The 26,208-nt window shown below is 43.5% G+C and overlaps 1 protein-coding gene across 1 annotated transcript in view; it reads left to right on the top strand.

Moving 5' to 3' along the window:
- The first annotated feature begins 1,029 nt into the window (after positions 1-1,029).
- Positions 1,030-26,208, top strand: part of UBE3A (ubiquitin protein ligase E3A) — a 201,939-nt gene continuing 176,760 nt past the window's right edge. Inside the window, 1 exon segment of the mRNA XM_030201384.1 lies at positions 1,030-1,863. Coding sequence (XP_030057244.1) covers positions 1,757-1,863 — 107 coding nt within the window. The 5' untranslated portion in view covers positions 1,030-1,756.

Here is a 26,208-nt window from a genome sequence, read left to right as displayed (position 1 = left end):
GGACTGTGCCAGAGCCGGTGATGGGAGGCGGGAAATACTGCTGGACAGACTTATACGGTCTGTGCCCTGAAAAAGACAGGTACAAATCAAGGTAAGGTATACACATATGAGTTTATCGTGGGCAGACTAGATGGACCGTGCAGGTCTTTTTCTGCCGTCATCTACTATGTTACTATGTATATAGCTATTGCATTTTCTTCTGGGAGAAGCACTGTGAATGTCTGAGGAAAGGATTGTAAATATGAGAAACTTAGTGGATAGGTCCTATAGGAGATTAAAAAAAAAAAAAACCAAGCCCAATTTTGAAATGATTGCTAGTGGGACTGAACTGTCCTTATATTTCACCCATTCGTTTCTTATGGAACTGTGATTAGATGGAATGTCTGCATCACATATAATTAGAAATACAATGTTGTCTGTCATACCTGATTACAGCATATTTGAATCTGACAGTGTAAGTTAAAGAATTCATGGTAAAAATATTAGGTATTGAACCTGACACGTAATGATGGTTCCAGTCACTAGGCGGCAGCTAAGCGTATTCTGGATGACAGCAGGACAGGAGTTATTTGCCTGCTAAGTATGAAGATTAGACAGCTACCTTATGTGCGATGGCTTCTAAAACGTAATTACAAATTATTTATTAGGAACACAAAACAAATCTGCTGTTGCATTCTCCCGCCTTTGTACTTTCTTCTTTAAAGAAAAGAAAGTTAAAGCATTATTAACTGAAGTAAAAAAAAAAAAATACGGACCGATGGAATTGGCGCTCACTAAATATTTACCCCCGTTTCCGACAATGCAAAGTCCATTCAAAGTGCATGGGTTGTATCGGCGCTAGCGCGGCTTGGTAAACCGAGGGGGAGGGGATAAGTTTTGTTTTAGCATGTCCAGGTTTCAAAACATGCAATAACTTGTGTAGCAATTTCAAACTATTTGAAACGGCTTTAAACTCTGAATGTTTTTTAATAAAAGATGAAAAAGAAATATATCTTTTTAACCAGAACTGAAGGCCTGCCTTTTCCAACACACAGCAGCAATTTGGAAACTCAACCGCGTGATCCGACACCGACAGAATTCCACCTACTCATTTCTCCCCCCAGCTCAGTCACCATAGAGATGTATCACTTCACGTAGCGAGCGTATGGTGAGGGCGTTGGTCGCGAGCGCAAGCAGGTTTAATGTCCTTGGTTCGCGGGTAACTTGGGGGGGAGGGGAGGAACTCTATCGTTCTTCTCGCTTTGCAAGACGGTAAAGCGGTGCCGCATGGGATACTCAGCCCGCCGAGCAAGTCCTCCTAGTTTGGCACTGGTGGAGCAGCCGAGTTTGTAGCAAAGATGGCGGAGTTGGGTTCAGGGTGACTGGAAAAAAAGAGGTTCTCTTCGCTAACCTTCTTCAGTTCTAACAACTACAACCTTCGCCAGCAACAGAGGGCGGATCTGCAGCGCTCTCTCCAAACCGGAGCTGCTTCTGGTTTGAGCGTCCAGCCCGGTGTCTGGGTTTATTCCTGCCTGCCTCTAGCAACCGGGGCCTGCAAATCCCGTAACCCTCTGTGACCGAGCGGAATCGGTGCGGCGCGGACTTTCACTCGGCAGGCATACTTTACTGTGTGGCCAAAGTTCCGGGAGCTCTCCCCGGCGAAACTGGCTGTGAACGAGGAGCTGAAGAAGCAGCGGCGGCGGCGCCAGGAGGGAGGAGGAGGTGGCGGCGGTGGATCAGCGCACTTCCTCCGGCTGGAGAGACCAGCGCGTCTCGTATGAGTTCCCGCGAGCCCCGGCAGGAGTGTGAGGGCGCGCCAGTACAGGCTGAGCCCGCAGCCACCACGGCAGGAGCAGGGGGAGAACCGGCCCTGCCACCGCACAGGTATGGACACCGCAAGTCGTGAAAATTATTTGAGCCTGGTGGCGAGAGATATAGTGGCTGCCATGCGCCAACTACTTCTGTTATGTGGAACTGCTGGGCATCAGCGTGGGACTAGGCCTAAATGTTCTCGGTTCCCTCAGGCAGCTCCTAATATGCATGGTGTCCCTTTTATCTTCTGTTGCTCAAGCGGTCCCTGTGCTCTGGCCGTATTTCCTCCTCCCCCCCAGGTGTCGGTTTCCCAATGACCAGGTCCTCTTCAAGTGGATAGGAGCTGTCACTTCAGACACAGAGATGCAAGCGAGTCTCTGATAACGTGAAGGAGAATTTATTCATGAGGAAGAGGGATTCTCGATTTGCTATACTGCACACAGTTTAAAATAAAAGGCATATTTGGCGGCACTTTGAATCCTTTAAATGGTTTCATCATTTATTTTAATGTATATTTTTCAGGGCGCCTTATTCGGAAAGAAAAATAGTAATAGCTTTGTAAATCTTGTTCTATTTTTTCTTATAAGTGTTGTTAAGTTTTAATGTTTTCTGGTTTGTTTTTTAGTTAGTAAAACGTACATAGATCTATGCATAATGCAGTAATTTGAAGATAATGGCATGTTATCATGGCCATAAGATGATATAGTTCTCCATCCTAATCAAATGTTTGCCAGTAATATAAATAACTAAAACAGAGCAAAATGAAAGCAAGCTTTTAAGCGTGTATGTCAACAAGTTTCTTTACCGCATGGGGTACTACTGCATGCTAAATGTAATTGAAATTAATTCCTTCTAAAGTAGTTTGGAATTTGCAGAAACGTTATTTCTTCTAATGCTTGTTTTCTTGTATCAAATAGTTATAAATTGCTACAGAAACAATGCCCCAAGATGTACAGTATTTTAGTTTAAAACATTTTCTCTTTGTGGGTTTATGAAATCCTGGCTTACTTTTAGTAGAGATCAAAGAGTTTTATAATATAAAGTAGTACTAGTTTTCTGACTTTTCACAGTCTGTGTTTAGGACTTCTGTTTCTCTCCCTCTCTCTTTTTTTTTTTAGATCTTTAGATGCAAACAAAATTGGTAATTTTTCTGCACACTAGAAAACCACTGCCACTCCTTCTGAATCTTCCCCTCCGCCTTACTTGTGGTGGGATAGGCAGTTTGAGAGAGTTGCAGGAGGGAAAACCCTGAACACAGTTTTTTTTTTGTTTTGGAACATACATAACTCTAAATTGACAGAGGCAGGTGGCACTGTAGAGACTAACCAGTTTATTGAGGCATGAGCTTTCGAGGTCCAGAGTCCAATGAAATGGACTCTGGTCCTCGAAAGCTCATGCCTCAATAAATTGGTTAGTCTATAAAGTGCCACCTGCCTCTATCAATTTTGTTACAGTAGACAGACATGGCTACACCTTAAAATGTTTTTATAAAACTCTAAAATAGCTGGAGAATGCAGAAATGTGATTTATAAAACACTTTTAAACAGAAGCCTTGTTTACCTTACACACAGTTTGAATATGCACACTATGAGAAATATTTGTTTGTAGCCTAGGTTTAGAATAGTTCATATTGCTTTTAGTACAGTGGCATCAGGTAACACAAATATTGACTCTCTAAAAACACATGTACCTTACATGGAACACAACAAATGGAAAAGAACAAGGAAGAGAAATTTCTATTCAAATTAATTCAGTGTATGATTTGTAACAGTAACTGGAGTTCAGATATTGGGTATTAGTATGCTGTAATTGGGAGTTTATAAAATTCATCCTGTTCTTAATTGCCGTGGAACAAATGTACTTGCCATTTGCTGCTGCTGTGCTTCTCCCTCTAATTTATTTTGGGTGCATTGTGAGTGCATTTCTTCCCAGGAAAATGCATATATTCATTATATCACCACACACTTTCTTCTTTCCTCTGCTGTACAGCTCATTCAGGTGCAAACATATCTATGTTTACTTTCTCACAGAATCACTTTACTCTGCACTTTCTCTCTTCCTACCCTACAGTCCCTCTATATGTCCATATAGATTTTGATTAACTAGAGAGATGCCTGAGGGAAGTAGATTATTTTGGCAAAGCATCTGTAAATGGATTTTTTAGGTCCCAATCATAACCCCTGTGCTGTTCTGAACAGCGTGGTAAAAATACTGCTGGAACAGTTCAGGGAATGAAATCCCCAATGATCAACGCTAATGACATGCAAATTTAAGTGCGATCATAGCATTGATCATGAGGGAGTTTTTGGATTGTTAAGGGCAGGGCAGCACATTGCCATTTTGAGGAGGCACCCAGCAGGAGGAGGGAGGGAGTCCTAGTCTCTCCTCCACCAGGGCTAGTCTTTAGTGGGGGTGGGGGGTGGTCATTTGTCCCGGCTAAGGGTTCCATTGGACCACCAGGGTTTTTATTTTCGTGGGGGGGGGGGGGGATCTAGGGGTCCACCGGACCTTCAGGCCCTTACATGTTTGGGGAGGTGGGGGGTCTGCGGCCCATGGGCCACCAGGGTTGTGACAGCTGGTCTCCCCTGCTCGGCAGAACCCAAAGCCAGCTCCGAGCTGTCTTAGCGTTTGCCACGGGAGGAGTGCCCTTGTTTGGCACGCTGCTTGCTGAGCATTGAGGAGGAATGTGGGAGACCCTCATTTGCATGCTTATTGCGTTCAGAGCCGGTGAACTCATTATTTTATGCGCTTGCCGGCTCTGAACATTCGGCGGTAGCCAGTCTGGCTCTAATGACCTCTAGCGCCCACATTTGCTTCTGAGCGTCAGGCTATCAGACCCTGTATATCTTCTCTTCACTCGAGTAGTTTGATGTGCGAGAGAAGAGTAACAGGTTATCTCTTGTTACTTAGCTCTTATGTAAACAGATTCAGAGAGGTTTTGTTTTCAGTTTCAAGATTTAGTATCGTCTTCTTTTTTTTTTTTTTCCCAAAAACATTTAATGTAAAGAAAAGTTGGTTTCTAATGCTTAGTGCATTGGTTCTCAAACCTGTTCTGGGGGACCACCAATCAGTTGGATTTTCAAAATATCCCTAATGAATATGTGTGAGAGAGATTTGCACATAATGGAGGTGAGAGGGATGAAAATCTGTTTATTTTTATTAGGGATATCACGAAAACTGGATTGTGCTGGTGGCACCCCAGGACAAGTTTGAAATTCAGTTGCTTAGTGTTTATGATGGCTGAAGACCGTGTTAACTAAATGCCATGTTTATGGTATTAATGGAATTGATCTCAACTCGCCTCTCATTTGCCGTGTAGGAATTGCTAGCGCTGCTTTGTAAAAGAGGCACTTGGGTTCTTGATCCAGTGTTTTTCTGATAACTGATGTAATGTTTGGTTCCATTGAATGAGATATGTCAACTTGTGCCTTTCTGTATAGAAACTTTCTGTCATCAGTACTTCATAACCAGCTAAGAGATGAGTAATATTTTCTAGCTGTTCTTACAGAACCTATGGATGTCTGTCATAACAGTTTTTCTATGCTTGTGGTGAACCATCTTGTCCATAATCCACTGTCCGAGGCTGCAACTACCAATCTCTCATCCTTAGGTTTCAGCTCTCCTCTCCTGAAGCATTTTTGTGTCAGGGTTTGGTCCATGTATGGTTCCTGAAGTAACACTTTGTTTTTCCAATTGTATTTGTGCATTTACCACTTGTTTTTCCTTGTTTGCTTATCTAATTCTTTTCTGAGATATCGGTTTGTGTGCAGTCCCTGTTGTGCCAGGCCAAATTGTCTTCATTCTCGCATCCCAGCTGAGTACATTGACTGGATACTGGAACCTCAAGTGGGACTGTGCCATTTACGTTGTTACATGATTTGTTTTGTCTTCTGTTGCGAAACTGATTTTAAACTTCTTTTAAGATTGAAAATAGAAGAAATTAAAACTAACTTAAAACTCCATTGAGTGCATGATACAAATCAGACCCAAACTATATTTGAGTCACACTATACTTGAATTGAATTCACTGAATATTTAAGAATAGCACTATACCAGAGTATTCATTTTTATTGTGATGACCTCATACTGTGGCACTTGTTTACAATCTTACAAAAATTTAAGTGCGAGAAACGGTATCAGAGTACAATGGTATCAGAGAAAATCTCCCTTCACCCCCCTCCCCCACCGCACCCCACTGGTAGATAATTTGGAATGGAGATTCCAAATTATCTACCAGTGGGGTGCGGTGGGGGAGGGGGGTGAAGGGAGATTTTCTCTGATACCGTTGTTCTGTTGTTTAGCTGGGGACCCAGTAGCATTAGCAACTATCTTCTCTGCTCCCCTTCTGACTCAAGTACATGATCTGTGTGATATGTTGAGCCCTGCCAGCCTTGTTGAACATGAATTTGCTGCAATCTGGTACACAAGGCTATTTCCATAATATTGGTTTAAATACCTGATTTGTTTTTTAATTTGTTTTTTAACCCAATAGCGCTTCCCCTTTCATACCAATCTTATGGATATCTTCTATCAGATCCTTGTCCAGCTTCTCCATTTGTGCCAGGGATTTGTAGATAACACCTATGTGGATACAGCTTCCATCTTCTCTTTCCAGAATGATCCATATAGCTTCAGTCCCTGCATTTCAGCCGCTCCGATATTATTTTTTGCATACAGTGCTTCTCCACCTTGTCGGCCTTCCCTGTGCTTCCTAAAAAGATTATAGATCGGTGTGGTTGTATCCCATTCATGAGAACCATTGAACCATGTCTCTGTAATAGCAACAAGTTTTCTTCAAACATCAGGGCTTGCAAATCTTGAATCTTTTTACTTTGACTACTAGCATTTGTGCTCATTTCTTTCCATGTCAGCAGTGAGTTCCCTCTTCACAAAAGCGGAGACATGGAAGAAGTGGGAAACTACAGGCTGGTAAGCCTCACATCGGTGGTAGGAAAAATAATGGAGTCACTGCTGAAGGAAAGGATAGTTAACTTTCTAGAATCTAACAGGTTACAGGATCTTAGGCAACATGGCTTTACCATAGGAAAATCCTGCCAAACGAATCTGATTGACTTATTTGACTGGGTGACCAAAGGACTGGATAAAGGACGTGCACTAGATGTAATCTACTTGGATTTCAGCAAAACCTTTGATATGGTCCCTCACAGAAGACTCGTGAATAAGCTAAAATGGCTGAACTTAGGACCCAAAGTGGTGAACTGGATAGGAAACTGGTTGACCGACAGGCGGCAGAGGGTGGTGGTAAATAGAATCCATTCTGAGGAAAGGTGAGCAATGGCGTACCTCAGGGGTCGGTGGTGGGGCCAATTTGTTTAATATATTTGTAAGAGACATTGCTGAAGGGTTAGAAGGAAAAGTTTGCCATTTTGCGGATGATACGAAGATAGCCAATAGAGTGGATACCCTGGAGGGTGTAGAAACCGTGAGAAAAGATCTCCAAACATTGGAGGAATGGTCAAGGGTCTGGCAGTTAAAATTTAATTTAAAAAAGCATGTAATAGAGCCTTATGCAGATAGGTAATGAATTGTAAACCCGACTGGGCCTAAGGATTCCAGTATTATGACGTGTACTTCCATATTCCTCTTGTACCCCTGCCATAGCAAGAGCAATCAAAAAATATTGGCATATTTTGGATATTCATAATTAGAGGAATACCCTAAGTTTGCATACAGGCGGGGAAAGAATTTGGGTGAGCTAGTGTCAAATCCCAAACTCGTGCTGACAGAAGATCGGGGGCATTTTAAATGTGGAGAATGTAATTAATGTGATTGTGTTAGGAACAAATGCCATACTCATTCCACATTCGGATATACTATTTCAATTACGAACTAGAACAGATTGAATTCCACAGGGACAGTGCATTGTATTATGTGCCCCTGTGGTCTTTATTATATAGGTCAGAAATCTAGGAAAATAAAAACCTGGATTGGTGAGCATGTCAGCAATATTAGAACAAATAAGAAGGATGCTCCCTTGACCGATCATTGGAAGGAGCATTCTGTTTTAGAACTTAAATTTGTTGTATTGTTACAGATACAACATCATGGCAAAGTGAACCCTGATTGGTTAGTACATAAGTAGCAGCGGTTTATTTATCTTTGGAACACCATACAGCCGGGGGGATTGAACAAGCAAGTTGAGTGGGACAGGTGAAGATTTGTAGCATGTGCAAAAACTAAAGGATAAAAATCCAGCTGTCCGATGAGGTCAGATAGGCGTCACCGGATGACGGGATGCATTCTGGACTGGAATGCCATCCAGGAACAGCAGTCGCTGCTAGGAGTTGAGATTAAGATGAAGTGTGAGAAAGTAATAAAATTTATAAGGTGAGAATTGGGACTATAGTATAAACAAGAAAGGGGAAGGATTATGAAATAATTTGTGATATAGGCTGTGATATACATGTTATAGGTGGAATCACAGCGCACATTTACAGGGTACATTACAGCGTGCCTTTTGAAAAAGCAGATAGCGAAACTCGGCCAGAGTCAAGGCAGCGCATGCAGTGTGAGATGCTGAAGGATAAGATGTGGAACATTGAAGAATGAGATCTCGATTCAGCCTTTAAGAACTTTTTACTTAGGAATCATGGACTGGTTCAAACTAAGCAATTCATTTTCAATGAGATGGGACTAAATTTGAATGATTAGAGAAATCATTGATATATATGATAAAAGAACTTTATCTGTTGCATTATAGAATTTTGGATTGGAACATGCTAGAAACTAAATGTTTTTTCAATAACAAGGGAGAATGAGTTTGAACGCTTAGAGATACTGTTTGTATATAGAAGCAAAGACAGTCCCGCTCGGATCTACTTCACTGAAGTTAAGAGACAACTCGCATTGAAAACATGAAGATTCAACAACACTCTTTACTTATGGGAGGAAAAGGGATCTCATCCTACTGTGGCAACCAAAACACAAATTACTTAGGAGCCCACAGTGAAAAAGTAATCACTGATCCCAAAAACCTCCCAATGAGGATCTACTTGTATTAAGTTTTTTTAAAAAAAAGGTTTATAATTTTTTTTATTTTTCACATGCAGTTCAGTAATACCCTATTTTAGTTTCAGTTTTGTGCTTCTCTGAATGCAAAATACCCATGTACAATGTACCAGAAACATTCATTTATTTTCCAGATTAGAAATGGAAAAACTGCCTTATCCAGGAATACAGAGTCACCAGCTCACCTGAGATTTTGCATATGCCCTGGTGCTACCTGAAGATGATGTGCAAGCTCGAAACATTGAAGCAGGTCAGCATCTCTGCAGTCATAGGATTAACTACTTAATTTTCCTATTTTAATCTGGAAAATAAACGGATTTAAATTTACTGTCCCATATTGTATTTTTTTGTAGCATCTCTAGGAATATTCTTCAGCCACCTATTATAATAATTTGGTGAGTTGCTCATCTGCCTATTTATAGGTGTAGGAAGGTTATTTTTAACTGTGGTCTAAAGGTATCAATAGGACATTGCACCTCTCTTCAGCTCGTTGGTTTTGTAGTTTTTAAATTGCTGTGTTTTTCTTTGCTATTTTATGGATAGGGAACCGATGTTATCAGTTGACTGAGGTGAGCATACTTGCATACATTTTCTTTTCATTAATTTAAATTGAGATAATGATAGAAAAGTATATTCAGTAGTAGTGATAATAAAAAACAGATGAGAATTTACCTTATATTTAATGTTAACAAATTTGTGTGTACAGAAGGGTTGTTGAGTCCAAGGCATGATTTTGAGGCTGTCTCAGTAGGTAAGTTATTACAGTAGTGAGACGTAAGTTGTTCAAATAAACTTTTAGTGGCTCCTGTGCTTTTTTATATTTAGGACTTATGATTTTAGGTTTAAACCAATTGAATGCCAATAATGCATAGACATTTAAAAAAAAGTAAGTTTTATTTGATAAACACCAGGAAAATCATACTACCCGTAGTATTCTGTAACCCCTCTCTCGTGGCTTCCTGAATTCTGTACTCTGTGGATTCTCCACTCTGCCTTTTCTACACTGGTGATGACCCAGCTACATAAATGTATGTGTTTGATTTTGCTCAAAACAATATACAGCAGTGGTTCCTGTGCTATGAAAAAAATATGTACTTTTCTCTGAATAAACCTTAATTATATGGAAAATAATACCTAAATTTATAACATGTTGGTGCTCATTTTTAAAGCACATTGACTTACAAAGTTACATACAGGCTTGTTTTCGAAAGAGAAGGGCGCCCATCTTTCGACACAAATCGGGAGATGGGCGTCCTTCTCTCAGGGTCGCCCAAATCGGCATAATTGAAAGCCGATTTTGGGCGTCCCCAACTGCTTCCCGTCGCAGGGACGATCAAAGTTCCTGGGGGTGTGTCAGAGGCGTAGCGAAGGAGGGACTGGGGCGTGCCTAACAGATGGGCGTCCTCGAGCGATAATCGAAAAAAGAAGGGCGTCCCTGGCGAGCACTTGGGCGACTTTACTTGGTCCATTTTTTCTTACGACCAAGCCTCAAAAAGGTGCACAAACTGGCCAGCGAATGGAATCGGGGATGACCTCCCCAGACTCCCCCAGTGGTGACTAACCCCTCCCATCCTGAAAAAAGCAACTTTAAAAACGTTTTTTTGCCAGCCTGACATGTCATACTCGGGTCCATCGCAGCAGTATGCAGGTCCCTGGGAGGGGAAGGTATGTGTGTGTCAGCGGAGGCATAGCGAAGGTGTGGACGTCCTGAACTGCCCCCCCCCCCCCCACACACACACACACAGGGACGGCCAAATTTCAAGGGAGTAGAGGAGTGGCCTAGTGGTTAGAGCACTGGTCTTGCAATCCAGAGGTGGCCGGTTCAAATCCCACTGCTGCTACTTGTGATCCAAAATCCAAATCAATAAAGGGGGTGTCGGAGGCATAGCCTTCTCACAGAAACATCCACATTTTGGATGTCCTCAACTGCTGTTGCAGGGACGGAGGCATAGCGAAGGACGTCCTTCACCCATACTCTTTAAAAAAAAAAAAAAAGACGTCCTTGACGAGCACTTGGACATTTTCACCTGGACTTGTATTTTCCTAAGGTTCTAGATACCAATTTATTTAAGGTTGTAGATGGCTATTATACACGCAGCTTGTCTGCACGTATGAAGCCGTCTTTGGCATGCGCAGAGTAGCCACGCATAATGCTTGGCTGCTCTGCACTGGCTTCCCCTCCTTAGGAAGGTAATCGTGTGCAAATGAGCTAACAGTGAGCAGCTCATTTACATGCAATTTCCTTCATGCATGCCCGTTCCTTTCCGAATCGCTAAGGGATTGGTAAGGGAAGAGCTTTTTCCATTTAGTTAGTGCGTCAGTCCACTGCAGTGCCCCCTAGGGTGCCCGGTTGGTGTCCTGACATGTCAGGGGGACCAGTGCACTACGAATGCTGGCTCCTCCCATGACCAAATGACTTGGATTTGGTCGTTTTTGAGATGGGCGTCCTCGGTTTCCATTATGGCTGAAAACCAGGGACGATCAGCTCCAAGGGTGATCATCTCAACATTTATGTCGACCATCTCTAAGGTTGGCCTAAATGTTGAGATTTGGGCGTCCCCGACCATTTTATCGAAACGAAAGATGGACGCCCATCTTGTTTCGATAATACGGGTTTCCCCGCCCCTTCGCTGGGACGTCCTACGAGTACGCCCTCGGGAAAACTTGGGTGCCCATTCAATTATGCCCCTCATAGTAACCTATGTAACTTTGTAAGTATGTGCTTTGAAAATAAGCTTCCGCGTCACCTAAAAACTGAAATCCTTGGGTCAGGATTGGCCTGTGTCAAATATGTAGATAGTACTATATGTATAAAAGCAGTTATACATCTGTATCTTTATCTCTATATAAAATCAGCTGTTTGTATAGCACTCTGGGCCAGATTCAGTAAATAGTGTCCAAAGTTAGGTACTATTAATATGTGTGCTAATTGCCAATTCTGTAAAGGTCACATAGTACTAAGCAGTCTTTATAGAATAGAGCTTAATGTGGATTCATGCGCTAAACTTTGGACGCAAAACTTATCCTTGCTGAAACCTGGTGTAAATCCAAATGTTCTATAACATCATGCTTAATTTGTAGGAATGCTCCTGACCTACCCGTGCCCCTCCCTTGGCCAGGCCCCCTTTTGAGTTGTGTGCTATGAAATTTAGGCACGCACGTTATGGAATAGAGCATAGGGCACATGTGCTTGTAACTCCAAATTACTGCCAGTTTAGTGCCATTTAACTCTGATTAATTCCAATAATTGATAGCACCTAGTTGACTAATTAGCTTACACGGGCATCTGGGATCCACACCCAACTTTGAGCGACCTATATAGTATCTGGGGGGTAGCTAATGTTCAGCAGTTAGAAAAGGAGATGTATGATTGAAGTGACGGGCATTGTATAAAAGCTTAACGACTGTAGATTAAATCTACTGTAGGCGTTTCAGAGTGTATAGGAATAATTTGAAACATCTAGATTGGACATGTTGAAAAGATGAAGGAATTGCATATAGCTGAGCTTTGTAGGCATCTTTGCACTTGGACTTCGAGCACAAGTGGGAAGGAGGCTCAAGTCAGACTCTGTATGTTGGACAAAGTAAGGCTTAAGCTAATGGAGTTAGAGTTGGAGGTGGTATTTTTCAAATTCGGTAACAAAACAAAGTAGACTCTTCACCCATAAATTCAAAAATCAGCATATAAGAAACTATTTTAAAAATCAAAGATAAGGGAAATGGGACTTGATATACCGCCTTTCTAAGGTTTTTGGAACTACATTCAAAGCGGGGGCAGTTCATAAAGTGCCAGAACTGATCAGGAACACTTTTAAGTTACCAGAAATTATATAAACCCATTCATGTGACTACTCAGAATGTCATTGATGACTATTTGGCTACTGTTAGACTCCCTACCTTAACAGCAGGGCAAATGGAACAATTCTCTCAACCTATTATGATTCAGAAGACCCTTGAGGCCATTAAGAGCTTGCTCTTGGGGAAGGTGCCTTGGCTTACCACAAAATTTTAAGGGCCTTTTAACTTTTTGCCAATTTGTAATTAGTATTGTGCTTTCTGCTGTATGTAGTTTTTACTGTACAGGAAACCTTCAAATTTCAATAAAGACTCTTTTCAGATTAAAAAAAACAAAATTTTAAGGGCCTTTTAGCTGTCCCATTAACCCAGATGTTTAATTATATGGAGCCAGTGGAGGAACTGTCCCCTCCCCCTCCCATGTACCAGGCCTGGAATAACTGTAATTCATAAGCCAGGTAAAGACTCGGTTCAGTGTGGCTCTTACAGGTCAATATCTCTTCTTGGTACTGACTTCAAAATTCTTACCAAAATCATAGCCACTAGACTGAAGACCTACATTCCCCATTTGATTCATCGTGATCAGGTGGGCTTTATAAGGGCCCACCAAGCCTCCGATAATGTACACAAAATTGAACTTTATGTGGCATGCGAGGAATACAGAAGTTCCTGCTTTGCTGATGGGGATAGACGCCAAGAAGGTTTTTGACTGGCCTTATATGTTTGCCACTTTGTGCAAAATGGGAGCTTTTGGTAGTTACCTTGGGCAGGTTCTGCTGCTATATACCAAGCCAATGGTGAGCTTGAATATTTAATGGGGGCTACACAAGCTAGTTGAATTAGAACGAGGTACTAGGTAGGGCTGCCCTCTATCTCCCTTACTTTTTGATCTTACTATGGAACCCTTTGCCGGTAAGATTTGGAATACTGAAATGATTCAGGGGTTGATAATCGAGGAGGAGCAGCATAGGATCTTGCTCCTTGCTACTGATATTGTATTTTTAATGATGGACCTTTAGCAGTCGATCCTAAAGTCTATAGAACAATTTGGTAGTGTTAGGGTTCCACAACTAAGTCTGAAGTCCTCAATGTGACCTTCTCTGCAGAAAGAGTGCTCAGTCTTATATGGATATATCGGTTCCAGTGGGCAACTCATTATATTAGGCATTTAGGAATTAATTTGACCACTGTCCCAGAGAGGCTATTTGAGGTTAATTACCGTTTCCTTCTTAAATTCTCCAGCGGAGGTGGACAGGTAGGAAGAGTTAAATTTATATAGGAACGCAATTTTGGAATGCATTAACACTTGATGTGAAAAAAACTAAGTGACCTAATCAACTTTCGGAAATCACTGAAGGCCTATCTCTTCAATAGAACATATCACAACGATCCTTCACGTGAACTTTAGTAATTTACTGTTTTAATTGTTATTTCATTATTGATTTCGTTATACCCAATGCTTTATCTCACTAGGTTACTCATATTCTTGTGTAATTATTAATTGTGTCTTTACTCAGCTATGGCAATAGCCAGGGCGGAATATTGTAAGCCACATTGAGCCTGCAAATAGGTGGGAAAATGTGGGATACAAATGCAACAAATAACATAAATTTGTCCTCATTAGGCAGAGTATCGGCCATAAAAATGATGGTGCTACCCAGATTTTTTATATTTGTTTGCTTTGTTGCCTTTGCAGATCCCTAAGGCCTTTTTCCAGAAATGATTAGGCAGAGTATCGGCCATTGGCCCAATATAACTAAAAGCCTAATTCCTTGTCATCAAGGAGATGAAGCCATTACGTATGGGTTGTGTCCATCAACCAGCAGGGGGAGATAGAGAGCACTCAACTTTTCACAGTGCTTCATGACCAGCCAGCTCCACTGTCTCTTCAGTATTCTCTATCTCCCCAAGCAGGGTGGCTGCAGCTTCTTCGAGCTCCATCAAAAATCTGCCTGGGGGTGGCTCCTGGCTTGCCAGTTGTTAGCTGGGGTGTTAGAGGCTATAGCAGCTTCACTTTGAAGGCACATAGGTTAGCCCTTTCCCTTCCTTACCCATGCCTCCGTGGATGTGGACATATTAGCTTGCTTTTCCCTGTCCTTTCCCACTCAGTGGATGCAGTCACATTGGTTCGCCTTTCTCTGCCTTTTCCACTCATCTGAGCCTCCGGAGTTCTTATTACCTCTGCTTTCCTCACAGCGTTAAAAAAAAAAAAAAAAAAAAAATGGAACAGAGGTTTTCCTTTGTTTCTTTTATGGGACCTGAGCTGTGATACTCGGTCCGGTGAGGTAAGAGTGTTTTCTAACTCCTCCGGGGTGGGCCCGTGATCGTTTTTGGCGCGAAACCGCCATTTTGAATTTTCCCGCCGTTTTCGGCGATGGCTGCAGAGAATGTAAAGCGCTGTTCCCAGTGTGGCAAGCGCAAATCAGCAGCGGGGCTCTGTAAATCGTGCTGTACAGGTGTAAGAGCCGGCCCGAGCATGGCGAGCGATGATTCTTCCCGCTCAGAGCTGGCAGCGGACGCCATTTTGAATTCTCCGCATGGCGTGGCCTCCGTAGAGACAGAGAGCCCTGAGCCCGGGGGGGGGGGGGGGGGGAACCTCAAATTGAGGCTATTCAGGGAGCGTCTAGCCCCGGACGGGATTTGGGTGCCCAGGGCGAGTTTTTCTCACCTGATTTTGTGTTGTTATTGCATAAAGCATACATGCTGAAAAGAGCTCTCCATCAAGGGTCGTCTGAGGCCCCTTCTATTTGTCCCCCCCGGTGGATTCTGGCCTGGGACTGCCCGCTGAGGCTATTTTCCATGATAATTGGCATAAAGAAAAGCCTAGAAAGGCTAATTCCCCTTCAGATTATGGTGCACCTCCTCCCCCCCACCCCCCCGAGGTCGGGCTGTGAGGATTCGGAGAGTTCTGGCAGGTCTTCGTGGTCTGAGGAGCCAGAGTCAAGTGCAGAATTACCACAGGATCTGGATGATCCCTCCGCAGTGAGGATTTTCCACGGTGATGAGCTGCCAGCGCTTATTTCAGATGCCCTACAGGTCCTTTCTGTTGAAGAGCCTGACAGTGGCACGGCCTCCTCTGTGAATCCTAGGATGGCTAGTACCAAAAAGCCTGCTCGAACCTTTCCTTTGCATGACTCCATCCAAGAGCTTATTTCCGCTCAGTGGGCTGACCCCGAGGGACCTTTGAAAGTTTCCAGGGCTATGGGGCAATTATACCCTCTGCGTGAGGAGCATTTGGCTCGCTTTGCAATGCCTAAAGTAGATGTCCTAGTCACTGCGGTGCCAAAGAAAACTACCCTCCCTGTTGAAGGAGGAGTTGCCCTGAAGGATATACAAGACCGTAGGCTGGAAGCAGCACTTAAACGGTCCTTTGAAATTGCAGGTCTTACTGTTCGGGCGTCTGCATGCTGTTGTTATGCTGCTAGAGCCTGCCTGGCGTGGTTGCAACAGGCAGTGGAACAGCCCGGAGATGGAGCGGAGCCCTTCTCGGATGTGGCTCTGCGGCTGGAGTCGGCCTTGTCCTTTTTGGCTGATGCCCTTTATGATATTGTCAGAGCTTCGGCTAAACAAATGGCAGTAGCAGTGGTGGCTCGCCGTCTTATTTGGCTACGACATTGGGCAGCGGACATGGCCTCTAAGCAAAGGTTGGTGAAGTTGCCCTTTCAAGGCCTTCTCCTATTTGGTGAGAAGTTGGAAAAAAAAATTGTTAAAGGCCTGGGAGATCCTAAACCCCAGCGCTTGCCCGAAGATAGGCCGAGGCCTTCCTCCAAGGGCCAGGCGGTCCACTCCTCTTATAGACCTCGCTTCCGTGAAGCTAGAAGGTACCGCCTGGGGCGTTCTGCTGGGTTCACTTCTCGTGCCCATTTTTCAGCAGAGGAACTCCTTTCGCTCAGACAAGCATTCCGCAGCCACCGGCTCTAGGCCTGGAGTTCAGGGGCGACCCTCTCAATGATGGTGCGCCGGCCCCCTCCTCGCTTCCTGTCATCGGAGGACGTCTTTCCCTCTTTGCCGAGGAGTGGGCCAATATTTCCTCAGATCAGTGGGTACTGGACCTGATCAGAGATGGCTACAGAATAGAATTCAAAGCCCCAGTAAGAGACGTGTTTGTGGAGTCCCGATGCGGTTCTGCGGCGGTAGAGGAGACTTTGCATGGTCTGATTCAGTTAGGGGCCGTGTCCCCGGTACCGCCTGCCGAACACGGCTACAGCCGATACTCCATCTACTTTGTGGTGCCGTGAAAAGGTGGGTCTTTTCGCCCTATTCTTAAACAAGTCCCTGAGAGTGCGGCATTTCCACATGGAAACCCTACACTCCGTCATTGCTGCGGTACAGCCAGGAGAGTTTTTCACGTCTCTAGACCTGAAAGAAGCTTACTTGCACATACCAATTTGGCCCCTGCACCAGAAGTTTCTGAGGTTTGCGGTGTTGGGAAAACATTTCCAGTTCTGGGCCTTGCCTTTTGGCCTCGCCACAGCTCCCCGAACCTTTTCGAAGGTAATGGTGGTAGTAGATGCTTTGCTCAGGTGAGAAGGTATCAGGGTTCACCCGTAACTAGACGACTGGCTCATCAGAGCAGACTCTGTAACAGAGAGCTATCAAGCTACAGCCAGAGTGGTCTCAGTACTTCAATCTCTAGGCTGGGTCGTCAATATGGCCATAAGTCACCTGACCCCCTCGCAATCTCTAGAATATTTGGGGGCCAGGTTCGACACAGACTTGGGATATATATACCTACCAGAGCTAAGGCGGTGCAAGCTTCAAAATCAGGTCCGTCTGCTCCTGAGGATGCCCCGCCTGCGAGCTTGGGACATTGTCCAGCTGCTGGGATCGATGACAGCCACATTGGAAGTGGTGCCCTGGGCGAGAGCGCACCTGAGACCTCTACAGTATTCCCTACTTCAAAGATGGTCTCCAGTTTCTCAGGATTATCAATGCAGACTTTCTTGGCTCCCTGCGACCCGACTCAGCATGGAGTGGTGGCTCTCAGACAGCATGCTGCAGCGAGGAATGCCGCTGGCGCTCCCCGATTGGTGTCTAGTAGTGACAGATGCCAGCCTGAAGGGCTGGGGCGCACATTGCCAGGGGAAGCATGCCCAGGGTCTATGGACACCCGAGGAGTCGGAGTGGTCCATCAACCGCCTGGAGTTGAAAGCAGTGTTTCAGGCGCTTCTGGCCTTTCAAGTGACCCTGGAAAGATTGGCTGTCAGAGTGATGTCGGACAACACGACAGCAGTGGCCTACATAAATCGACAAGGCGGCACTCAGTGCAGAGCACTAGCCGCGCAGGCTGAACAGATTTGCCACTGGGCCGAGCTGCATCTTCAGTTTCTGTCGGCAGCTCACATTGCAGGTCAGAGCAACGTGCAAGCCGATTATCTAAGCAGGCATCATATCGATCCAACAGAATGGGAACTAGCAGACGAAGTATTCCTGCAGATATGTGCCAAATGGGGCAAGCCCGTGATGGATCTTATGGCGACCAGTTCCAATGCCAAAGTCCCGTGCTTCTTCAGCAGACGGAGGGATCCTCACTCGGCAGGGTTGGATGCCTTGACTCCGCCCTGGCCTCCGGGCCTACTATATGTGTTCCCTCCGTGGCCCTTGATAGGGCGCGTGCTCCTGTGGATTCGGGTGCACCCAGGAGAAGTGGTCCTCATCGCCCCGGATTGGCCCAGGAGGCCTTGGTATGTATGCGGACCTCCGACAGATGCTAGTGGAGGCTCCCCTTCCTTTACCTCTGGTACCGATCCTGTTGTCACAGGGCCCGGTAGCCATGGAGGACGCCTGCCGCTTTGGTCTTATGGCATGGCGATTGAGAGGGCACAATTGAGGGACAAAGGCTATTCAAACACAGTCATTTCCACTCTCCTGCAGGCCCGTAAGTGTTCCACTTCCATAGCTTATGCCAGGATTTGGCGCCAGTTTGAGTCTTGGTGTGCTTCAAAAGCAATCGCACCCATGCGGGCTCCTGTCTCGCCGATTCTGGACTTTTTGCAGGATGGTGTACAAATAGCTTGGCCTATAATTCCCTGCGGGTGCAAGTGGCAGCATTGGCCTCCCTTCGTGGTAAGTTTGAAGGCGTGTCTTTAGCTGCTCATCCAGATGTGGCACGGTTTCTTAGTGGGGTGCTTTGGCTCCGGCCTTCTGTGCGAGTACCCTGTCCAGCTTGGAACCTGGGGCTAGTTTTGAAGGCCCTGCAGGCTTCTCCTTTTGAGCCGCTTCGGTGAGCATCGGAGAAAGATTTGACACTAAAGGCCGTTTTTCTTGTGGCCAATACTTCGGCGAGACGGGTGTCAGAGCTCCAGGCGCTGTCCTGTAGAGACCCATTTCTGCAATTCTCAGAGTCCGGGGTCACGGTTCGGACCGTGCCTTCCTTCATGCCTAAGGTGGGTTCAGCGTTTCACCTAAACCAGCCTATTTTCTTGCCCTCCTTTGATAAGGAGGAGTTTCCAGAATCTTTTGGGCAGTTGCACCATTTGGATGTGCGCAGGACTCTGCTGTAGTATCTGCGAGTTACTATCTCTTTCAGGATCTGTGATCGTCTGTTTGTTTTGCTATCAGGTCCTCGCAGAGGGTCTCCAGAGTCTAAAGCCACTATTGCCCGCTGGCTCAAAGAAACTATCTTTTCCGCTTATCTGCTTGCCGGCCGGTCTCCGCCTGTAGCCTTTAAGGCGCATTCTACCAGAGCGATTTCTTCCTCTTGGGCTTAAACTGGAGTACTGTCTCGTCAAGAGATATGCAGTGCAGCAACATGGGCTTCTAAGCTCTCTTTTGCCCAACATTACAGGCTGGATGTCGCTGCTAGGAGGGATGCGCGTTTTGGAGCACAAGTGGTAGCGTGTGGTGTGACCTGTTCCCACCCTATATAGGGATTGCTTTGTTACATCCCATACGTAATGGCTTCATCTGCTTGATGACAAGGAAGGGAAAATTATTCTTACTTTGGTAATTTTCTTTCCTTTAGTCATAGCAGATGAAGCCATGAGCCCTCCCTGTATGATTGTCTGTATGCTGTGAATCTGTTTCAGGTTCTGTTCTTGTTTCCTGAAGTTCCTTCCTTGGGAGGAAGTTGGAAAACAGTCTTCAGGATTCATGTTCACTTACAGGAGGATGAGTCCATTCCCTCCAGTTTGTTTTGGAGGATGAATTTATTCCCTCCACGAGGTTGCGTGTATCCCCTCCAGTTATACAATAAGGAGGACGAGTTTATTCCCTCCAGGAGGATGTGTTCATTCCCTCCTTTTGAGTTCATGCCCTTGTTAAGGGGCCATCGTTCGCTGTGAGGAAAGTTCATGTTATTCCCATTGCGGTTTGCCATACTGCTTTGGAAGCTTCAAATACTGAAGAGGCAGTGGAGCTGGCTGGCCATGAGGCACTGTGAAAAGTTGAGTGCTATCTCCCCCTGCTGGTTGATGGACACAACCCATACGTAATGGCTTCATCTGCTATGACTAAAGGAAAGAAAATGACCAAGGTAAGAACCTAATTTTCCCATTTGTGGTACACTGGGAGCAGGACCTAGTTGCTGTATTATTAACAGAACGAGTGGAGTAATGTATATCAAAGTTTGATTACAGTTTGTGTCTGATGGTCTAACCGAAAACCGATATAAGATGCTGTATTGGTGGTACTACACACCAGAGGGGCTACAACAAATTTGGGGCACTGGCACTGATTAATATTGGAGAGAATGTGGTCAAAAAGGTATCTTCCATCCTGTATAGTGGGCCTGTCTAGAAATCTAGGACTACTGGACGGAGGTGCATCTCACCTTTTGAGGTGATTTTTTACCATAAAGTGGTGCTGGGGACCTGCCTACTAAATATGAAAATCCGGGGCTTGGTTAAGGCACGTATTGTGGTGGCACTCGGCCCATTCTGGAAACCCATGCCCTACCTGGAACAGAAAGATGTACTCCCTCTGCAGAAAGTGCAGAATAAACTGGATTATGTGTATTTGATTCAAAATTGCCTGCTCTTTGGTGGAATAGGCTGCTGGCCTTTTAAAGGTGTGAGAGCCTTTGGGAAATGGCAGAGGCTAACTCCTGCTGGAAATCACTGATAATGGACATTATGAGCTGCTAGCCATCAGATTCCTCCCAGGGGAGAGTATAAATTGACCATTGGGGGATGGGTGTGGGGGTTGAAGGTGGTAATTTTGATAACCCTTTAAAAGCACAAGTATGATTTTAGTTCTGAAATTGGTGTTTCTATAGGAGTGCTCTGAAAAGTCAACAGTGCATCTGATTGTGTTGGATTATTTCTAATTGTTAATGCATATGTCTGGTTAAAATTCTTTCCATTAAAAATAATAATGATGAAAAAAAACCCATGGTCATCAGTCCTTGTTAGTGCATGATGCCTGGACATTAGGAGCCATACCCCCTTTCAAGCATCCACACAAAGAGGACCAGTTATTCTCATTAGTTCTCCACTTTTCTGCTGGCCATTCCTCTCTCTCTACACAGAAATCTCATACTTTTTTGGTGCACAGGAGAACCTCACACCAAATAGAACATTTTTGATTTTGCATCCTGAACCATATTGCCCTGCATATAGAAGCTTGAGGAATGGTGTAGATTTCAACAGCTAAGATTGGCAGTAGTGTTTGGCAGTAGTGTTCAGTCATGAAAGTGGGAAGCTTTGAATAGATCACTGATTGCGCTATCACCCTGAGCACCACAAAAAATAGATTTAAAATATATTTTAAAGAAAAGATGTATGTTGTTAATGATTAGTTGAATGGTAAGATTATTTTTTTAATATATTGCAAGGTTCTAGTGTAGATATATATAATTGAGAACCTGGAAAAGGTGATACCCCAGAGAAGACGTGTTGATTAAATTTTAACTGTCAGACCTTTGACCATTCTTCTAGTTTTTGGAGAGCTCTTCTCATGGTTTCTACTCCCTTTGGGGTATCTACTCTATTGGCTAACTTCGTTTCATCCTTAAAAAGGCAAACTTTTCCTTCTAATCCTTCAGCAGTGTTTCTCACAAATACATTAAATTGAGTCAGCTGCACCAACCCCTGAGGCACTGCACTCTCATGGGAATCCCATAGCAATGTCTTCCATCTCCTCGGGAATTCCATGGCAACTTCATCCATACCCATGGGATTCCTGCAATCCCCACTCCCATGCAGCTAGGAGGGTAGAGTTGGACTCTAGACCCCCAAATAAATTCTGAAGTAATTTATTTGGGGGTCTAGAGTCCAACTCTACCCTCCTAGACCCAATTTATTTCTGTTCCAAGCTGATGCAAAAAAAAGGTTTGTTCTAGGCCGTAGCCTGTTGCGGGCCTCATTTATTCCCTTTTTTGTTTTGGGCAGCTTTGTAGCTAGGAATTCCCACATATGAAAATATGCTGCCCTCTTTGTCCTCAGAGAAAGTGAAGTTACTTACCAGTAGCAGGTATTCTCTAAGGACAGCAGAACACATTCTCACATACCTGTCGTCCTCCCCTGGCATTTGCATTCTCTTAGCTATTGTGCTAGACTGTCTTGGTCCCACATAGTACGTACAAGTGGGAAGGCTTGCATATGATTGATCTGACTCTTAAAAGGTTTTAATAAAGCTGGGGAGTATGTTCACGTTGGATCGTCACACTCGTGAGAATGTGTCCTGCAGTCCTTTCAGACAAAAGACAGATCACAATAACATATATAAATAGAACAAATTTAAAAATAATACATAAAAGAAACCAGACAACAAAGATTAAAATTAAAAAGATATTAAAAACATACAACATCAAATATACACATAAAATAAAAATCAACATCAACCTCCAATATAGAAACAAAACATGAACGCAGATAAAGATCATATGGCCTATCCCATCTGCTTATCCATGCCATCTACTGTCCCTTCCTCTCCCTTAGAGATCCTGTATACATGACCCAAGCTTTTTTGAATTCATATTGTCTTCATTTCTACCAGTAGGCTGTTCTACAAAGTCATTTTCCTTGAAGTATTTCTTCAGGTTACTCCTGAGACTGTCCACTTTCACCTTCACCCTACACCCCCTCATTCCAGAGTTTCCTTTTAGTTGAGAGACTCACCTCCTGTGTATTTTATGCTACGGAGCTAAATGAACTTCTCTATCATATCTCCACTCTCCTGCCTTTCTTCCAAAGTATACATATTAGATCTTTGTCCACATATATGAATTATGATGAAGACAACTGACCATTTTAGTAACTGTCCTCTGGACTAACCCCATTCTGTTTATATCTTTTTAAAGGTGTGGTCTCTAGAATTGTACACTGCAAGGTCTCACCAGAGATTTATACAGAGACACCTCCATTTTTTTACTGGCCATTCCTCTCCTAGCTTTCACCATTGCATTTTCTTTGCCTTTTCTACCTGTTTGGCCACCTTAAGATAATTACACCCTTGTCCTGTTCTTCTTTTGTGCACAAATGTACTTCACCCACTAATCTGTACTGTTCTCTTGGGATTTTGCAGCTGAAATGCATGATCCTGCATTTTTTTTTTTTAAGTATTGAATCTTAGCTGCCAAATTCTGGACCATTCTTTAAGCTTCACTAGGCCCCTTCTCATGTTATCCACACCGTCAGGGGTGTTTAACCTATTGCAGATTTTGGTGTAATCTACAAAGAGGCAAACCTTACCAGACAGCCGTTTGGCAATATCGCTTCTAAAAATGTTAAGAACTGGTCCAGTAACCGAACCTTGCAGTACACCACTGGTAACATGCCTTTCCTTAGAGAGAGCTCCATTTGCCACTATCCTAAAGACCTTACTTTTTAGACAGGCCTTTGGAGAGACAGTATGAGAAGAACTGCCACCCTGCGCTCACAGAGTTTACTGTTTTTAATTCTATTCCCCTTCCTCTGTCTTTTTTTCATTGTTGTGTTCCCTTTTCCTTCTGGAATGAATGTTGCTCTTCCCTGTCATTAATGGAGTTCCTTTTCATTTTCCTACTTTATTTTTGTGCATTAGCCTGTAAACCACTCTGCTCTTGGCAACTAGGGCGGTCTAGTAAGTCCTAATAAACTACAAACTAACTCTCTGTTGCCTTCCACTCAACCAGTTCCTAACCCAGTCAGCCACTTTAGGGTCCATACCAAAGGCTTCCAGTTTATTTATAACTATGTGGAACCGTGTCAAAGGCTTTGCTAAAATCAGAGCAGATCTAGCACACTCCCTTGATCCAACACTCTGGTCACCCATTCAAACACATTCATCAGATTTATCTTACAAGACCCGTCTCTAGTGAAACCTTATTGCTTTAGGTCTTGCAGTCCATTGAATTCCAGAAACCTCACTATTCTCTGTTAAGAAGCTTTGCCAGCAATTTACTTACCAATAGTGAAACAGCAAATATGTCATGTCATATTCAGTGCCTAAATATGTCTTCTGAGTAAATATACCTTCACTTTTTTTTTTGTAAAGTCAAAAGTGCTGTCACTAGCTAATATTTAAAAGTTAAAAATAAATACCTGTATATAATATGTAAACCGCTTTGAATGTAGTTGCAAAAAACAAAACAAAACACAGAAAGACGGTATCAAGTCCCATTCCCATTTTTGGGTATTTTGCATCCAGACCCTTTACATTATCTACTTTTAGCTAGCTCCTTGCAGTGTTCTGATGATCATTTGAGGTCTGCTTTCCAGTTTGTGTGTGTTGCTGTAGTCTTTCTCTTGGCCCTTCCTCTGTACATCAAACTAATAATTGTTAAGCAGTTCTGCGTTTTCTTCCTCAGCTTCTTCATATACCTCTCTTTTATCTTTTGAGTTTCACAAGTAGGGATGGGTACCCAGAAAGAGTTTGTGCCATTTTCAATTTTGAGGTTTTTTTTTTGTTTTGTTTCCAACAAATACTGTTAATAGTTTTCACATTTTACCTTCATATGATAAACTTCAAATTTCAAGAGCAGCTAAGTGGTTTACAGTTGTTAAATATGGGGGGAAAGAAGGTAAGAAATAGGGTCGTAGCTATATTACAATAAAAACCTTAGTATTGGATACAAGAGATATAAAGGATTGAGCCAAAACAAAGTGACAGTAAACATTAATAGCAAGATACAGTAAGGAGGGATTATGGGAAAGAAGAGTGACATACCACAAGTGATACCTGGGGGAACTGCTGCTGCGTGGCATTGTTAACCTTAGGATTAGATTCTTATCACAGGGGAAGGGAAGGCTTGAAAAAAAATGAGTTTTAAGCTGGGCTTTAAATCTCATAAGAAAGTGTTCACATCGAATATCCAAGGAAGCAATTTCCACAGCATTTGGGCCATGACACAAGCAAGAAGGCCAGGCAGAGCGAGAGCCAATCTGTAGATACATAGGAATTGGAAGAAGATGTTGGTTGTCAGAATGAAGAGCATAAGCTGCTCTATAGGGAGTGAGAAAGCTGAGCAAGAATGAGGGAGAACTGGAGTGTATAATTTTAAAAAGTAATACCAAACTTTTTAATGCCAATTGAAAGAAAATAGCCAGTGATCATTAAAAGGAGTGTGACACTGTCTCTTATTTGCTTAATAAGGTAATTTCAAACCTGTATTCTGTATAACCTGTAGCCATCTTAGTTCATAACGGGGTGCAGCCTGAAGAAGCAAATTGCAGTAGTCAAGCAGAGATAATACCAGGGCATGGATCAGTAAGCAAAGATTGCTTATCCAAGAGTCAGTGTGTGGAACAAATTTGTCTTTAAGTGTAAAATGACTTCTGGATTTACGTGGAGATATTGGGTGAAAAGGTAATGGTTGTCGAAGATAACACCTAGGATTCTAACAGAATCCACAAGTAGAATTTGCTCACCAAGAATCGTGGGTACAGAACTGAGATTGTGAGGCACTGAGAATAGTTTGGGAGGGATTACGCTTCAGGCCATTCTTGGATAACCAGTCATCTATTCAGTTTGTGGTATATCTCTGTGATGGCTTGGATTGTCCTTGAATGAAGTGGAAACAGTAGCTGAATGTCATCTGCACAGAAGAAAGATTGAATATGAAGTGCAAGAGATATTAAAAAGGACAAGCCTAAGGACCGAGCCCTGGGATACTTCACAGGAAAGGTCATAGGAGGAAGTAAATGAACCTAACCAATGGACCTGGAAACTCTAAAGAGTACGCTGTCCTTGCATGTAGTGCACACTCATTTTCCTAATAGAGTGCACATGCACAATGGTTGTGCCTACGCAAAAGTTTTTATATGTGCCCTAGGGGGGAAAAAGGGTTCACTTTGTGCAAGGGGAAGCACTGTTACTGGAGGGCTACATTCATTTCAAATGACAGCTCATCCCTACTCACAGTGCCACTTTGCACTTCGTGTCACTTGCATAGCTTAAAAAAATTGTTTGGACTAACTTTAGCATGTGCTGTCTGATGTGGCAGTGTGTGCTGTTAATAAATGACCCTTAAATGTGTATTATACTGGGTTTTGTATTAGATTTATTATCATGTCCAGTTTTGTGCTGGTGTCTGTTTCCGTGGTAGGGTGTGCAGTCTACATATTTAAATCTACTGTTTACACATGGAGGTAATTGAGCCCTATTTTGTTTAGGTCCTGTTTTAGAAGTAACTGTTCATTTATACTACTGAAAATTTGTCATTCCTTAGCATCC

Source organism: Microcaecilia unicolor, chromosome 4 (genome assembly GCF_901765095.1).
Source record: "Microcaecilia unicolor chromosome 4, aMicUni1.1, whole genome shotgun sequence".
NCBI classification, from domain to species: Eukaryota; Metazoa; Chordata; class Amphibia; order Gymnophiona; family Siphonopidae; genus Microcaecilia; species Microcaecilia unicolor.
Note: the sequence above shows the minus strand (reverse complement) of the source record. Positions and strands in the feature narration are given on the sequence as shown.